Genomic DNA, 18,514 nt, shown 5'->3' on the forward strand with positions numbered 1-18,514 from the left:
ATAAATAATTTCAGCAGCTTTTTTAAGATTACCATTCATTAAATAGTAACTCTTGAACCCACAGATGAACCTTGTCTTACAAAACAGATTACATATACTGTAATATACATTCATTTATTCATTTCCTAGCCTATCTGCCACCTTGTGGACATTATGAGGCATGACGGTGTCAACAGTTACACAGACCTAGACTTTTCTCTCCTTTATTACAGTAAAGCTCGGCTGTGTAGAGAGCATTACGTCTCTGACACTATGTCCCAGTTTCATTCTGAGTTGATACTGAGGGAAGTATAACTTAAACATTTTGCAAATGTTTTCAATAAAAAGAACATTGTGGTCATTTTTTGTTTTCTCTTTCAGAACAATGGAAGCCAATCGACCCAGAGAAGAAGAAGCAATATGACCGAGAGTTTCTTCTGGGCTTCCAGTTCATCTCAGCCAGCATGAACAAGCCTGAGGGTCTACCAGCCATCAGTGATGTTGTCTTAGACAAGGTGCAACCTCTCACACTAAATACATGGCCATACAGTCTGGAATAGTTTGTTTATTATTATAACTTATTTAAGTGCTGGTCATATAATTAGAATATCATGAAAAAGTTGATTTATTTCAGTAATTCCATTCAAAAAGTGAAATTTGTATTTTATATTCATTCATCACACACAGAGTGATATAAACAAATATTTCATTTCTTTTAATTGTGATGATTATAACTGACAACTAATGAAAATCCCAAATTCAGTATCTCAGAAAATTAGAATATTACTTAAGACCAATACAAAAAAGGATTTTTAGAAATGTTGGCCAACTGAAAAGTATGAACATGAAAGTATAAGCATGTACAGCACTCAGTATAGTTAGGCTCCTTTTGCCTGAATGACTGCAGCAATGCGGCGTGGCATGGAAATCGATCAGTCTGTGGTACTGCTCTGGGTGTTATGAGCCCAGAGTTGCTCTGTGTGGCCTTCAGCTCTTCTGCATTGTTGGGTCTGGGCATCGCATCATCTCTTCACATGCCCCATAGATTTTCTACAGGGTTAAGGTCAGGCGAGTTTGCTGGCCAATTAAGAACAGGGATACCATGGTCCTTAAACCAGGTACTGGTAGCTTTGGCACTGTGTGCAGGCGCCAAGTCCTGTTGGAAAATGAAATCTGCATCTCCATAAAGTTGGTCAGCAGCAGGAAGCATGAAGTGCTCTAAAACTTCCTGGTAGATGGCTGCGTTGACCCTGGACCTCAGAAAACACAGTGGACCAACACCAGCAGATGACATGGCACCCCAAACCATCACTGACTGTGGAAACTTTACACTGGACCTTAAGCAACGTGGATTCTGTGCCTCTCCTCTCTTCCTCCAGACTCTGGGACCTTGATTTCCAAAGGAAATGCAAAATTTACTTTCATCAGAGAACATAACTTTGGACCACTCAGCAGCAGTCCAGTCCTTTTTGTCTTTAGCCCAGGCGAGACGCTTCTGACGCTGTGTCTTGTTCAAGAGTGACTTGACACAAGGAATGCGACAGCTGAAACCCATGTCTTGCATACGTCTGCACGTGGTGGTTCTTGAAGCACTGACTCCAGCTGCAGTCCACTCTTTGTGAATCTCCCCCACATTTTTGAATGGGTTTTGTTTCACAATCCTCTCCAGGGTGCGGTTATCCCTATTGCTTGTACACTTTTTTCTACCACATCTTTTCCTTCCCTTTGCCTCTCTATTAATGTGCTTGGACACAGAGCTCTGTGAACAGCCAGCCTCTTTAGCAATGACCTTTTGCGTCTTGCCCTCCTTGTACAAGGTGTCAATGGTCGTCTTTTGGACAGCTGTCAAGTCAGCAGTCTTCCCCATGATTGTGTAGCCTACAGAACTAGACTGAGAGACCATTTAAAGGCCTTTGCAGGTGTTTTGAGTTAATCAGCTGATTAGAGTGACACCAGGTGTCTTCAGTATTGAACCTTTTCACAATATTCTAATTTTCTGAGATACTGAATTTGGGGTTTTCATTAGTTGTCAGTTATAATCATCAAAATTAAAAGAAATAAACACTTGAAATATATCAGTCTGTGTGGAATGAATGTATACATTATACAAGTTTCACTTTTTGAATGGAATTACTGAAATAAATCAACTTTTTCATGATATTCTAATTATATGACCAGCACCTGTATATTATGTAAATCTGTCTCTGATTTTTTTTTAATTTTGATTTTTTCAATTTTTTTTTCAATGTTTATTGATTTTCTGTTACTCTGGAATTGCCTCAGTATGGTTTAAATGGTGCTGTATAGATACACTTGCTGCCCCTTGCCATAGCCTATCTGTCCCCATGTTGAGAAAAAGACCTAGATCCTATGAGCTAGTGAAAGTTATTTTTGGTAGGTGTTTGATCACCACAGAAGCACTGATGGAATGTAACTAATGTCCCTGTGACTAGAAACATAAAAAGATCAAAGGTTGACAGAATTACATCTTAGCAATGATCTGAATAGTTTCAGTTGGTTTCTCTTTCTGTCTTTTTAGGCTAATAAGACCCCTCTGCGTCAACTGGACCCCAGTCGTCTAACAGGAATGAATTGTGGACCTGACTTCACACCCTCCTTTGCCAATCTTGGCAGGCCTGGCATGGGAGGAGGAAGCAGAGGACCAGTAAGTTAACATGTTCTTAGTGTGTTTCAAGAGCTCCGCACTCGAAGTTTATAGCCGATAAATAAAATGGTCATCCCCTATCTCTTCTTAGCCGCCAGGTATGGGTATGGGAGTTGGTGGTCCACGTCGCTCCCAGCAGATGCAGAGGAAAGAGCCAAGGAAGATCATCACCACCATGTCACTCGGTGACGACGTGCAGCTGAACAAGGCAGAGAAGGCTTGGAAACCTACAGTGAAAAAAGTTGTTCACAATCGTGCAGTAGAGGAGCCTGAGAACGATTCAGAGCATGCTAAGACTCAAGACCTGTTTAAACGGGTTCGCGGCATCCTCAACAAACTGACTCCCCAAAAGTTTCAACAGCTAATGAAACAGGTGACGGAACTGACTATTGACACTGAGGAGAGATTGAAAGGAGTCATAGATCTTACCTTCGAAAAGGCCATTTCTGAACCAGACTTTTCAGTGGCCTATGCCAACATGTGCCGCTGCCTTATGGGGGTAAGTGATACCACACGCTTTGCCACATGGAAATATGTGTTGCTTGAATGCTTACTCTTGGACTGTTGGTGGTTCACTCCTGCAATTGTGCACAGAGCTATGATATGTGTTAAATGATAAACTAAGTAAAATTCATTTCTAATAAGGCATAAGCCTGCATGATGATGTTGAAATTTAAAAACCTCAGACTATTGTGTGGTAATGATACAAAACTAAATTCACATCATTTTCATAATGAATTTTTCTTAGAATTACACCTGTTTGTCGAAAAAATACTTTTTGAAGATGAGAAACATTTTTTTTTGTTCTGCTGGATAAAGTTCCCTAAGATACTATTATTAAACGGAGAAAACAATCCTCATTCTTGAAGCCTTTTCTCTAATCAAAGTAAAGCATAAAATGCTTCCATTAAAACATAATCATAAATCCCACTTTATTATATGTAACTTGTTCACATACTCGCACACTCCTATCAAGCTTTTGAAAGCAGTCAGAATGACTTCTTTTTGTCAGAATATTTTAGTCAATATTTTTGGACTCTGTTTGAGCTCATGACATTCTGTAACACCGGTGATTCTTGGCTGGTTGACAGATAAAGACTACTTACTACTAGACACCAACATGGCTGCCTAACTCTAAAACACACTCTTAAAATAGAGTTAAAGAAACTTGCAGCCAAGCCACATTTAAGATACAAACGACCCATAATGCAACACTCTTTTAACGTAATAGGCTCACTCTGTAACACACAAACCAGTCCCTGCTCCATTATCTTACTGCATCTAAACCCCTTACAAATCTGTTGTCAGCATCAAGGATTGAAGTAAAAAAAAAAATATATTATATATATTAGATATTGACCAATAAAATCATTTAAAACGGGGGAAATAGTTAAATGAAGAAACACTAAAAATAGTGGAAGAATTTCAATTATGTATTTATAATTTAGATTACTTCACAAATATGTAAAAAAAACAACATATTATAATATCCTTTGTCGGAGTCCAGTGATGACCGTAAGTAACTTACACAGTCTTTTCCTGTTCCTTTTTTCAGCTTAAAGCCGAAACCACAGATAAGCCGGGAAACACTGTGAATTTCCGCAAGCTGCTACTAAATCGATGCCAGAAGGAGTTTGAAAAGGATAAAGATGATGACGAGATCTTCGAGAGGAAGCAGACAGAGCTGGATGCTGCCTCAGTGGTATAGTACTACCTCATAATATATGGGTTGGGGTCTTCATTTAAGCACAAAAGCGAGTCAAGTTGGTAGTTAAACTTGGGTATATGGTGGGAAGTTTTCGAAGGTGACCATGTATCGGGAGGAAGCCACTATGCTAAGATTTTTCATATAGCTAACCATCCCTCAACACGATTTCCTTTGTTGTCATCACCCTTTTCTATGTGACATTGTTTCTCTGGCAGGCGGAAGAGAAGCAGCGGCTCAGCGATGAGCTACAACAAGCTAAAGACCAGGCCAGGAGGCGCTCACTGGGCAACATCAAGTTCATTGGTGAGCTGTTCAAGCTTAAAATGCTCACAGAGGTCATCATGCATGACTGCATTGTAAAGCTGCTCAAAAACCATGACGAGGAGTCCCTGGAGTGCCTGTGTAGACTGTTGTCCACTATCGGCAAGGACCTAGACTTTGAGAAGGCCAAGGTACACACACACACACACACACACACACACACACACACACGCACACACACAGTGTTAGATAGTGTGATGAAGGGGAAATGGTATTCATAAGTGCACACATCACATACATGAATGCATGCTGATAAATGTGCAGTTGGATTGTGTTTTAATTTGATGTTGTAAATGTAGCGAATGAAATGGACTCACCAAATTGTCGTGGTCATCCTCAGCCTCGTATGGACCAGTACTTCAATCAGATGGATAAAATAATAAAGGAGAGGAAGACCAGCTCCAGGATCCGCTTCATGTTGCAGGATGTGCTGGACCTTCGACGGGTAAAGCATAAACAACACGTACACATATACAGTACACGTATATAACAAGGCATTGCAGCATATTACTTGGAAATACTTGCAAAATACAATGAATTACACACTTTGCTGATCACCACAGGATCAGTGTTCTTCAAGGTTGAATCATTTCTTTATTTAGCATGATCATGTTAGCATATTCTTTGTTTTCTATTGTAGTGTGCATTCATGCGTTTTGCGTTTGAGCACCTCCAGTAATTGTTTATGAGAGTTTCAGTTTGTGGGGATTTCAGTGTAGAGAGAATTTTGTCATTTTCTCATGTCACACACCTTCTTGGACTCTAGTGTGTGTGTACTGTGTGATGATACACACAGCTCCACACTGGTCCTTTAGCCCTGGCCTGTGTTTGGCTCAAATATGGGCTAAGAAAGAAATGTTTTTCTCAGCTCTTTAATGCACGGCAGCTCCTAAACACAGCTTTGCGCCATAGACTGTTCCACACAAACTCTGCCGTCTTTAACTAGTTCATGAAAAAAAAAGCATCTAGTATCTTCATCTTTTTGTGTCTTCTTCTGTCATTTCCATTTAGTTGTGCTATTAAGCCAGTCCAGTGCTGTTGAAGCTTATTTCGCTTAAGGAATACTGCAGTCCTGTAGTTAGGCTCCCAGTCCCGCCCACACAGTGTTACAAAACCTGCTGTCTTCAGTGCTTTTACAAACCAAAATCAGCTGCTCTAAGTCAGCACATTTGCCCAAGTTAACTGTGAAACGCACGCACACTTTGTTCATTCCTTTCTAGGAAAAGGCTGAAGAGAAACGTTAAGAGTTAGGATGTTGATCTCCTGATCCATTCCAGGTCTAGTCTCTCCCATGTAGGGATGTCATGAGAACTGATACTTAGTTAACAAGTTGATGCCAAAATTCTGAAAACGTGACGGTACTCGTTTTTACCTAGATTACCGCAGATACCCTAGTTACCGGGATGCAATTCTTCCGGACCTGACGGGGGCAGCATAAAAGCCTCAAGTGTTCTAGTCTGCCGTTAAATGCCAAAGAAGAACGCCTACCAGCACGGAAGAACAGTGAATAGCTCCTCATCTCTATGACGCTGGTTAAGTTTAACCAGCCTGGTTCTGTGTGGAAAAACAAACTTAACATACCTGCTGTTGGAAGGTGAACTCATTAAAGATAATACCGTATGCTGCTAGCTGTGGGGCGATGCCAGGATTTGGAGCTGTGGGACCATCAGCTACCACCACAAATACAATTTTTAATTGTGTGTGAAACACTAAACATATTGTTATCCTTATGCTGAAATACACGTTATAAAGGAGTGTATTTTGAGGTACATAGGATTTACTGTTTTTTTTTTTTTTTTATCGTGGTATATAATTGGGTAACGAGAGTCGTGGAATTTTACTGGTATTGGTATCGACTACTACATTTTTGGTATTGTGACATCCCTACTCCCACAAACACCGTAGTAATAATAGGTAACCATTGTTGCCATTTGTCAGCATTAATACTCTTAGATGCCTTTGTATCACCAGTCAAAATGAGAAATACTGCGCCTGTTGCATATCCTTTAAAAATTTAAAGTTACAATCTCTTTGGCGGCACCTATGGTGATAAGCTTGCAGGTGTGTTTTTGAATCACACTTCCCAAACTGCTTGCGATTTTTCATTGAAACGTCGCCACATACACCCAGTTCGTAATACTGCAAATGCAAGGGCTTTCATCATCTATTTGGCAATAGATAGTAACTTAACAGACATTTATTTAAATGAAAGTCTTTAAGATTATTACTTTAAGTTGTATAGTAGGAATTGGTGATATGAACAGAAAACGTACACTAATACTTTCAGATTTTTAAACTTTGATTGACATATTTTCCCATCCAAAACTTCCAGAGAAGACAAATCATGTCAAAAATAGAACTGTCAATGTCATCACTCACCTCTGCCCTGTACTCCCAATCTGTCCCTTCATCCCATCCCAGAACAACTGGGTGCCCCGGCGAGGCGATCAGGGCCCCAAGACCATAGACCAGATCCACAAAGAAGCTGAGCTGGAGGAGCACAGGGAGCAAATGAAGGTGCAGCAAGCCCTCATCTCCAAGAAAGAGACGGGTGGCGGCCCTGGAGGCAGGATGGGTGGAGGAGGTTCCGGGGGTCGTGGAGGCCCTCACACTCAAGGCCGTGGTGGTCCTCCCCAGGACGAGGGCTGGAATACAGTGCCCATCTCCAAGAACCGGCCTATTGACGCCTCTCGCCTTAGCAAAATCACAAAGGTAGGCGAGAGAGGCCAATGTTAATATGTATCAGAGTTATTAACCAGTTGGATGACGCTGGACACATTCAATTTGCTAACCATATGGTTAAATTAGTTAAACTTTCAACTGCAGCAAATTCATACTTAGCCTGTTTAATAGTTTTAGCATGTAGTGTGTATTTAACCAACAGTTTCTTCTTTCAGACGCCTGTTCTTGACTTCAACAATCAGTTGCTTGCCCCAGGAGGTAAAGGCACATGGGGGAGCTGGGGTAAGGGCAGCAGCGGTGGCACCAGTGCCAAACCTGCAGATTCTGGTAGGTGTCCCATACTGATGTGATGATTATAAATCAAATAAATACGTATTTGAGCACCTTAAAGCAGAAACTCAACGTGTGCTATGTTGTACTTTCATCCCAAGGCTCAGAGCCAGGCGGCCGCCCAACCACCAGCACTCTGAACAGGTTCTCAGCCTTACAGCAGCCGTCCTCCTCCTCAGGCTCTTCCCTGGACTCGGACAGGCGAGTTCCTCAGAGGTGAGGAACAGGACACAATTCTTGAAGCATATTCAGAATCTCCACTAGCAAATGCACAGTGGGACCCTACAGAGTCATACTCTGTGTTTGTGTTATCTTTTCCTGACTCTGCTCTTCCTCTGTCCTTCTATAGAAACAGCTCGAGTCGAGAGCGCAGTGATCGCTTCGACCGCTCTGATCGTGGCAGTGACCGATTTGAAAGACGGGATGAGCGGCGGGACGACCGTGATCGTAACCGACTGCAGGTCACCAAGCGCAGCTTCAGTCGGGAGAACGAAGAGCGGAGCAGGGAGAGAGAGCAGCGTGGGCCGGCCGATCCTGTCCGCAGAGTAGCGAGCATGACGGACGACAGAGGCAGCAGAGACAGAGCCAGGAGCAAAGAGAATGGTAGGACGCGTGACGTAGCGGTAGTGTAGATTTAAACTACATATTTAAATCTGAGAATAATCTACTGTGCTAAGAATAGATTTCAAATAATCAGAAAATATGTTTTGGACATTTCAGCCATTTATATCAGCCATCTATAAACTCTGAACTACATACTCTACTTACCAAAAAAAGGTTATACAACAGGAAAGCCTTTTTTCTTTCAGCAAAAGTTAGCATAAATTAAAATAAAATATGTTTTGTTTGAACAGTTAAGCGGGAGACAGCTGCCCCATCTCCCCCTCTCCAGACCCTGACCACCACCAAGCCTGCCTTGACTGAGGAAGAACTGAGCAAGAAGTCGACCGCTATCATCGAGGAGTACCTCCATATCAACGACATGAAGGTACACACTGAAATGCATATGAAAATGAAAAGAAACCAGACTTCCCTTACACAGAAGTACAAATCAGTTTTTTCTTGTTCCATTGCTCACTTGTAAAAATTAAAAATGACCCGCTGACCAAAAACGCTTAAAAATTGCTGTTGTCTTGTTCTGTCTTTACCTCAGTGCATTTCCTGTGGCTGCCTCACAATAGAAGGCACACCGTAATTCATTGAATACGCCGAAGCAGGAAATGTTTGGTTTGCAAATACAGCCTATATTACGACTGTAGGAGGCCTATCGCTGAACAGATCTACCAATAATATGCATATTACAAACAGTAAAGCTTTACTACCTGCCTGTATTGTTTCCTGTGAATGCCTTATACTTGTATATTACAGGCACAGTTTCATCCTTACAGAAGCGTTCCAGCACCCACTAACAGCCTTACAACAATCTGTCTGTCCTTCTCTGTCCCTACAGGAGGCTCTACAGTGTGTGCAGGAGATGAACAGCACTCAGCTGCTCTTTGTGTTTGTACGAAACGGGCTGGAGTCGACGCTGGAGCGCAGCACCATCGCCAGGGAGCACATGGGCCTGCTTCTGCAACAGCTTATTAAGAATGACATCCTTCCAACACAGCAGTACTATAATGGGTCAGTATGGAGCCCCAGAGAGGTGGTTCAGTACGATAAGTAATGTAGCATGTGCATAAAAGGTGTCATTGACTTTCATAGAAAACTATGAATATGTTTACATGTAATAAGTAAATATTTAAATCTGAGAGCAAGTGCAGCTGGACCAAACTCTTCTGTGACATGTGTTAGCAGAGTTTTTAGTGTTGACTGAAATAAAGTTTATAACAACCGGATTTAAAATGAACAGGCTTTAGCTAGTGAATTAGTCTCTGAAAAGTCATATGTTTGAAAGCAGTTGCTGAAATTAAGTAATCTTTCTATCCAATATCATATCATCAGTGAGGTGCCATAAATGCTTAGTTTTCCCATCTGTGAAGTCATTTTGAACTTGTTTTTCATCCTTTAAACCTTGAATAAACTTTGAAATGTGTGCACTGTGTGTGTTTCCTCAGGCTCCAGGAGCTCCTGGAGGTGGCTGAAGACATGGCAATAGACATCCCCCACATCTGGCTCTACCTGGCAGAGCTGATCACTCCCATGCTCCATGAGGGAGGCATCCCCATGGGAGAACTTTTCAGGTTAGTCCCCAGGCCTCACTTGGCCCCTCAGCATGTCAGCAAGGGAAATCTGCAAGAGAAGATACCTTTTTGGCTGTTTGTCTAACCTGTGTTGATCTTTTTATGCTTCCAGGGAGATTTCAAAGCCTTTGATCCCCCTGGGCCAAGCTGGAGTCCTGCTGGTCCATATCCTCACTTTACTCTGCAAAGGAATGGTAAGAACCAATCAATTATAATCCTTTTCTATATTATATTGTATCCAATAGTGTATTCTTCTGACTGATAGGGGTTTTTGAATATTTTTGAAAACCAATACTAACTGAATGCAGTTCTACTTAGTACTGTTTTTTGCCAATCACACTGAGCAAATATGTAAATTTGAATCAGTGCATTTGGCGTGTTGATGCCAGTGTGATCAGTGTATGTGTCCATCAGTCTAACAACCAATCTGCATCTCCCTCATTAGAGCCATAAAAAAGCGGGCACCATGTGGAGGGAGGCTGGCCTCCGGTGGAAAGACTTCCTCCCCGAGGACGTAGACGTCAACAAGTTTGTGACAGAAGAGGTGAGAGGTCGCTCACCAGCTTCATCATTAACTGAGGAAATTTGCGAACAATATTTTCACAATATTGAACCGTTGTTAATCATCCATTATATTGGAGGCCTTTTAGTATAGGTATGATACCCCACTATAGTATCAAAACTTTTTTGCTGACGGGATTCAATTTTAATAGAAACCATTTATGAAGTGCAACATTATAATATTGTAAGCTCCAGTTTTTGTGTTACACCAGAAACCAAACTTCATGATTGTGAACACTGTATTCCCTTTGTCGTATTACTGTGGTCAAGACTGATTGTGTAGAAGTTGAATGCGAGTTTGCTTTCAGGCACTGAATGAGAAGTGGAGTGAGTAGAAGTAACATGACATTTTGAAAAGATGAGCAAAAAGCCTGTTTCTGTCTCCATGGTGCTAACTAGCATGTGGAGTTCACACTGGGCGACGAGTCGGAGGAGAGCAAAAAGAAGCTGAGCTCTGCAGAGCTGACCAAACAGCTGGAGAGACTGATCCAGGACAAGGCCAACAACCAGAGGATCTTTGACTGGATTGAGGTTTGTATTCCTGCTTGCGTGTAATTTATAGCGGCGGTCCCCAACCTTTTTTTGAGCCACGGACCGGTTTCATTTAAGACATATTTTGACGGACCGTTCTTCAAGGTGTGGCGGATAAACACGACAAAATAAAATGATACAACCAGCATGAAAACAAATATCTAATAATATATATATATATATATATATATATATATATATATATATATATATATATATATATATATATATATATATATGAAAACAAATGTAAAATGCATGAAAAACACAATTTACCTTCAGTGGGAGTCCTGCGCTTGTTTCTGTGCAACCAAACGGACCCATCTGGGGTTAACGGGAGACAGTGACTCCCGAAGTGCGTTCCTTAAGTCCAGTTTATTCCGTGATTTTTGTTTTGATTGCTGCCACAGCAGAAAATCAAGGTGCTTGGTCTCCATGTGCCAAATAAGTTTTGAAGGCTTCATTGCCTTACTTGCTAGCTTGTCGCCACATATTATGCAGAGCGGGAGAATCGCCTGTTGCGATAAATCCGTATTTTAAGTAGGGCTCCTGGTATTGTCTGTTAAATTTCTTTTTCTTTGAAGTTGTCGGCTCTTCTTCTGTCTCCTCCTCCGCGGGCCTTTCCCCCTGAGCAGAAAAAGCTCAGCAAAGACTCATTTCTTTGCATGTTTGTGGGTTTCATTGAGCGGTAATGTGTCAAAAGGAAGAGACGGGAGAGAATCCTGGTCATTTTTCAAAATAAAACATCTTTTAGACTCTGATAATCAATTAAAACACTGATTTATAGTATTTATTGCATTCTTTTACTTCCATCTTCATTTCCATGTTTCCATTCACAATCTTTACCTTTTTTAAGGGCTTAAAATGAGGCTTTGGTCATGTCTGTGTCAAGCACATTTTATATAGTTTTTTATATATATATAATTCTTTTTTTTTTTATTGCATATTAATGATATCCACACTCATTTCAGGGTGGTTCTTAAAGTTAAGTGATAACTAGTCATGACTATTCAGACATCAACATGAGAACAAATCTGTTTAAAATGCCCCTTTATGCAGGGAAAAGGCGTGTTTTAGTGTACTAGGTCTGCATGACACCATGTAAGACATTTTCTTTTAAGACTTCCAGAACGTTAAAGGCTGTAATGGCGTTAAAGAACTTTTCTGACTTCAAATGGTAAGTCATTAAATTCAAGAATCTGAACCTGAGACACACCAAATGTGTAATGAAATCCTCTGGGATTCAGTACATTTATTTTTGTCACCTTTGTCATCTTTGGGGCATCAATCACACAAAGAACACATGCAATGCAAGTTCACAACAAAAGACCTTTCCTTTATCACGAATGTGATGAACTCAAAGTTTCAATGGTTCCAGGTTCCAACGAGTTATTACAAATTCCTTTCTGTCTGCTATTAATGAAGCTGTTTAGATTACCTCCAGTTTTCTGCATGTGTGTTAATGAATTTGTCTTGTGTAGGCCAACCTAGATGAGCAGCAGACCTCCTCCAACATGTTTGTCAGAGCTCTGATGACCTGCGTCTGCCAGTCAGCAATCATCTGTGAGTCAGCATGTACCCTTTACGTCCCTCATTAGAACCTGCTCATGCAGGACTCGGATAAGGATGATAATCACTATGGAAATATGTCAGCGAGTTACTACTCATCAATACTCGTCAAGTCAATCCTAACTCAAACTATGCCATTCGAGTCCCTTTAAATTATGTTTTTCCAAAATGACTGCCTGCAGGTGAGAACCCCAACAAGGTGGACAGCGAGCAGATCAAACTGAGGGCCAAGGTGTTGCAGAAATACCTGAAGGATGAGCAGAAGGAGCTGCAGGCTCTGTATGCCCTGCAGGCCCTGATGGTGCAGATGGAGCAACCTGCCAGTGAGTGGCTGCTGTCAAACTCATGTTCTCCCCGTTATCCTTTGTTGCCACTTTCAGAAATGTTTGTTTGTGTGCATTATTGCTATGTTAGTGTTGCAAAAATAATGCAGGCAAAATGACTTTTCAGACGTAAATTCGGATCAATTGTTCTTGTTCAGCTTTTTCACGTGGAACTGGTTTCAAATATAGTTAGAATTGCCATGAAATGAAGTCTTGTGAACATTATTCGTCTCTTCCCTCCTTCAGATCTGCTGCGGATGTTCTTTGACAGTCTTTACGACGAGGACGTGATCAAAGAGGATGCCTTCTACAAGTGGGAGTCTAGCAAAGACCCCGCCGAGCAGCAGGGCAAGGGCGTGGCTCTTAAGTCCGTCACCGCCTTCTTCACTTGGCTCCGTGAGGCCGAAGACGAGGACGAGTCCGACAATAGCTAGGGGCACCTCGAGCCGCTGGGAGAACTGGTGGGAGTTCAGAGAGGATCATTGGGGAGAGCAATCGTTCTGTGGATGATTCAGAAGACCCCAAGTCAGCAAAAACCTTCTGCATAAAAGGAAAAAAAAAAAAAGCAAGAAAAAAAATTCTTCATCTGGGAGAGATTGTATTATGGATCGAACGTTCGATCATGTTATTTTTTTGTTTTTTCGGGGGGTTCTTGTTTTTCCTTGCACAACTGAATGTCTTTTTTGAAATTAATTAAATTACAGAATTAAATAGAGAGATTAGTTATGAAAGAGAATGCTGAGAAGCGTTACAAGCCGTGGGAGATAATACTGTTTCCTTCAGTATTTTTTTGAGGTTTATCTCCTGTTTTCAAATGGCTTGTCCTCGGCACAGCAACACTATTCAAGACACTGCTTAATGACAGATATTTAAAACACCTTTAAAAGGCTGTTCACATCTATATTTTTGATGACTTCATCCTTTAGCATGTGAACACGGCACAGCAACATTGTCAAGTCACGTGTACGGTGTTTGAGCTACATGAGGCGCTTATGTAGACGGCAAGCTTTTGTTTCTCTTTTTTCCGGCGTTGGATGGTTGGAGTGTGCATTTTATAATAAAATAGAAAACTACAAAGAAGAGTGGCGAGAGCTGTGAAACGGACATTTCGGACAGGAGTTAAAGCAAACGGTTGTTGACTCCCCAAGGATTTCACACAGACTTTATGTGGACAGTGTCACTGAGGAGCGGGGCAATGAACATTGACCATTTTGCTGCTGAGGGGTACCCTAAACCCCAAAATATCCTCCCATGTGTCTGTTTGACTTGTTTCCTGCGCTTCAAAAAATAAACTCTGGACGGAAAGGGAGAGCAAGAGCGAAGGCTCACATCAGCAATCTCCTACAAAGCCTGTTGTGGGATTTAAAAAACATAAAATAAAATGAATAAGACTTGAAAAAAAGTATACAAATGAATCCACTTTAATGAAAAAGAACTTTAAAAAAAAAACAAAGTTAAACAGTACGAATCCTACAGCCTTTTCTGCTTCCATGAGTGGAAATGCATTTCAGGAGAGTTCTGTAAATATATAAATGTTTTTTTGTTTTGTTTTAGGTTTTTTTCAAAGAACAATGCTTAGGTAATGCCATGTTATTTTCCCCTCATCTTAAACAAAGTCATTTCCCTGTATTTATATTTTTCTCTCCTCAGCTGGCAGAAGGTGCTTGTAATTATCCAACCCAAGTCATTGATTACAATTTAATTGAAAATTTGTAAATACTTTTTTGCTTTACTTTATTAAAAATATATTTAATTAAAGTAAAATTAATGCCTCTTTTCACATCCAAAACTGGAAGAGATAATAAAGATCGTTGCCAATAAAAGAAACTCCCATACTCCCACGTTTTGTGAAGACTGTTTTAAGGCGGATTGTCCTGCTAATGTGGGACTGGCCTATCTGATCCTAAATACTACGTTACCTCTGTTCTGCCCCACAACACAGCTGGTGTGCTTGTGTTCTTAAAGCCATTCAAAGTAAGCTCTGTGAATTACACGAATATGGTTTTGTATACTACTTTTTATTCTTTCTTTTCTTATGGGCATGGCGTGTCTCCAGTCAGAATTTCCAAAAACATTCCCCCTGCAGCCACCTAATATTAACTTGCAATGTGCCACAGTTTTATACAGGCTTTTGAATTAACAGAAAAACTTCAGAAAAAAAGACTTCTTGGGAAACTCCAGAAAATAAAATGTGGCCATCCTCCAATCTTTGCTATTTGGTTACATGAGTAGTTGGCTCAAACAAAGTTTCAGATGGATAAACAGAAACACAACAATGATTCTGCAAAGCTCTAAATCTTTGTTCCTGTCAAGGTTTCCATACACAGGATTTGAATGATTGCAATGGCTTTCTATCGTGTATTCTCCAAATATGTTGCAATTAAATAATTTTGCCAAAGTTGCATTTTAAACCAAATTATTTGCATCCTAAAGTTTTGGAGCACCGCAGTATTTTCTTAATACATCCTAATTTGAGGGGGCATTTTTAATTATAACTTCATCAAATGATTTTATCCATTGCCACAATTATGATTTGCTGAATTTTCTTAAAGTATAAAAAAAAAAAAGGATCTTTTTGATATAATCGCTGATTTGATCCAGCATTCATGAACCTAACACATACAAGAAGGGCAGGTTTAAACTGAGATAGAGAGCTGGTTTCTGTGGTTGCAGTGCGGCACGTCAGACTCTACAGCTGTCTGTCTTGTCCTGTAAACCCCAGATACGTAGAATGGGTGTTCACTTGTAACCAGCATCAAGCTTGGTAGCTTTTGGACATAAAAGTACATGTAACTTATTCCTAGCATTGACACTTGGTTAAGGCACCACAAAATAGAACACAAATAATTTCTATCAAACAGGAGCCATAAAGCTATCGAGAGTATTTTTACATTTTTTTGGCAGGAGACGTGTTCACTAAGATTTTAATGTTCACTTAAAGACATGATTTAGTACAGAATTACTGTATATAGCAGTGATAAATTCCATGCACTCGCACTATGAATGAAAGAAAAGGTAAACGTACTGAATATCCAGTGGTCAGTGTGCATGTTGCATTTATGTGGGTTCCCTCTGGATGCTCCAGTTTCCTCTCAGTCCAAAAACATGCAGGCCAGATTAGCTGGAGCCTCTCCTCGAAATAAAACTGCATTCTTAAGCAGCGACACAGAAATCACTGCTTTTAGACTGTTGTCCAACGTAGTTATTCAAAAAGCTGCTCTTATGCTTATGTATCCCTTCCTTTTTGTCAGAAGGACTAGGTGTAATCATCTGAATAAGCTTGAGAAGTAAACATATTGCAAGAAAGTTGTTCAATTCCCCAGACAGTAAGAAATAGAAATATCAGTGCTGGGGAGGGGAGTGGGCTTCACTCTGGCTCTCAGCCCCCAACACCAGCCAGAAATAGAAAGTGTGGTTGTCCTGGACAGCTCCTAAATGCAACTTTGTCCAAAAGAGTGTGTATGCTCAGCAAACCACTCCAGCAAATAAAAAATATAAAAATAACTCCTCAGCAATCATGTAGCACCTCAGCGTTTACACATTTTTACTTTCAACATTTACAGGTAGTCGGTTATATTTGATCACTTCAGAGCTCTGTTGCACAGTCCACACACTTTTGGAGTTCCATCTACCTCATAACCGTTTCCTTGTTCAACTGTTCAGATGTTCTCTGTTAAGCAACACTTCACAGACAATACAACAGAATACAGCAGAAACCTTTGTAGGCTGTAATTCAGCCTCTGTGTAACCTTACCCAGAGTCAGGCCATAATTTCAAACTGCCTTTATCAGTTTATCTCTCTTGTTATGAGACCTGCTCTATCCCTGCTGACATGCTCCGCTTTATCTCCAACTTGCTTTCACTCAGGTGCAGTATCACAGTCAGCTGGTCCCACTTTTCAGATGACATTTTCACACTGTTGCGTCACAGGTAGACCTATCAGTCCTTTCTATGTAATTCTTCCAAAGTATATTAGCACAGTGTATTGTGAAGATTCAAGGTTCAATTTAGTCACAAAAAATTAAAAGACAAGTACAATCATAACATAATGAAGATATGTGAAATGGGACACCCTGGTAAGCCATTTAAAGCTTGTGTAAAGGGGCCCAGACACTAACAAATAATACACATTATAAAAAAAAGGTTAGCGGCCAGACAGGCACTGTACAGTTTGTTATAGTTCAGAATCCAGAGGGGAAATCCTGAGAGGACTTACTGACATTGCATTCCTACTAGCAAATATTCTTTTTTCCCCCCATTTCATCAGATCAGCATGTTTGTGCAATTGTTTACTATTATTCTGATGATGAATGCACAGTTTTAGTAAGTAAGTTTTAAGTAATAGCCATCTCTGCAGTGGTGAGGTCCATCACTTCCCAAAGTCTTGACACATTAGATGAGTAAACAGTGAGATGATGACATGGTTGTTGGAATGTATTAATATACTATATTGCACCTATTGAAAGTTGCTCTGTTAGTAGTCTCGCATTGCCAGACCTTTCTCTACAGCTTGTTAGCAACAACATCTACAAATTTTGAAAATGTTTTTTTTTTCTTCTCTAGGCTATGTGTTTGATTTGTGAAGGCACTATCAGTGAACATGTGTGCTAAATGTGAATATTTCTAATGTCCAGATCTTCCCCTGAGAGACGAACCTACGTGACCTGTAGGACCCTGACCTCCAGCAACTCCCTACATCAGCAAACAAACAAGAGACTGGCTGCATATGATTCAAAAATCAGTATGTAAGTTTATAAGCAGATGAGTTTCTGGTTTTTCGTTTGACATTTACTTAAGATTGCACATCTGCTTGATGGTTTGTGGATATTGCTTGAATATCATTTGTAGCCATCTGCAAAATGTTTTTAAATACATTTCTTCAGTAGTATTATCTGCATCTGCAGCCTGCTAATGGGTTTTAAATGAATGAATGTTTACAGAACACCCTTCTGTGCACATCTGTTTACTGTTGTAGAAGGGATGCAGGATTTCATCTGTTTGTATTATGTGGGTGAACTGAGGCAGGTAAATCCAAAAATTATCCAAATACCAAAAACCCACTTCTAGGTGTGCTCTTTTCCTGTGTCTGCAGGGTGTTTACAATGGACAAGTGATACAATAAAAAACACTCAAAAAGTTCAGTATGTATACTAAGAAACAATTGATTTTCAAATGTGCTGTTTATGTACACTATTGTGCCACAATGCAATGCACAAAGGAAATAAACAAATTATCGCAGGTCGCAGGTCACTTTATATATTATATCACTAGATAATAATACACTATAACTACTATGTTGTTAGAATTGTACTATATGCTGTATCATGTGTTATTTTCTATTGCTATTATATATGTCCTAGCATTGTATTATTACTTTATAGTTTGTAAAACATTACATATACAGTACTGCACATATATAACACTATACTTTAAGATATTATTACGTATATCATACTTATTATTCATATCTTATACCATGTTCTTTCAGCTGGTTAGTGTAGTATGGAATGGGAGACAGCATCTGTCTCTTCCTCACACTCACTTGAGTTCAACTAAAGTATTCACCGTCTTAATAACACTAGAGGGGGCCCTTGCACTGTATATACTACCCACATTCAGTATAGCAGTAGGTTTTCATGACAGCTTCTTCTGAAATAATTCC

The 18,514-nt window shown here is 40.2% G+C and overlaps 1 protein-coding gene across 2 annotated transcripts in view; it reads left to right on the plus strand.

Moving 5' to 3' along the window:
- Positions 1-15,250, plus strand: part of eif4g1b (eukaryotic translation initiation factor 4 gamma, 1b) — a 45,467-nt gene extending 30,217 nt beyond the window's left edge. For both annotated transcript variants that reach the window (XM_078246781.1, XM_078246782.1), the window contains exons 15-33: positions 361-494; positions 2,519-2,644; positions 2,736-3,143; positions 4,200-4,346; positions 4,568-4,804; positions 5,014-5,118; positions 7,095-7,385; positions 7,571-7,682; positions 7,787-7,901; positions 8,035-8,288; positions 8,540-8,673; positions 9,136-9,308; positions 9,743-9,868; positions 9,981-10,062; positions 10,314-10,412; positions 10,829-10,960; positions 12,442-12,523; positions 12,712-12,852; positions 13,099-15,250. In XM_078246781.1, coding sequence (XP_078102907.1) covers positions 361-494; positions 2,519-2,644; positions 2,736-3,143; positions 4,200-4,346; positions 4,568-4,804; positions 5,014-5,118; positions 7,095-7,385; positions 7,571-7,682; positions 7,787-7,901; positions 8,035-8,288; positions 8,540-8,673; positions 9,136-9,308; positions 9,743-9,868; positions 9,981-10,062; positions 10,314-10,412; positions 10,829-10,960; positions 12,442-12,523; positions 12,712-12,852; positions 13,099-13,286 — 3,086 coding nt within the window. In that variant the 3' untranslated portion in view covers positions 13,287-15,250. The remainder of the gene's footprint in view (positions 1-360; positions 495-2,518; positions 2,645-2,735; positions 3,144-4,199; positions 4,347-4,567; positions 4,805-5,013; positions 5,119-7,094; positions 7,386-7,570; positions 7,683-7,786; positions 7,902-8,034; positions 8,289-8,539; positions 8,674-9,135; positions 9,309-9,742; positions 9,869-9,980; positions 10,063-10,313; positions 10,413-10,828; positions 10,961-12,441; positions 12,524-12,711; positions 12,853-13,098) is intronic.
- Positions 15,251-18,514: the final 3,264 nt, after the last annotated feature.

This window comes from Sander vitreus, chromosome 3 (assembly GCF_031162955.1).
Source record: "Sander vitreus isolate 19-12246 chromosome 3, sanVit1, whole genome shotgun sequence".
Classification (NCBI taxonomy): domain Eukaryota; kingdom Metazoa; phylum Chordata; class Actinopteri; order Perciformes; family Percidae; genus Sander; species Sander vitreus.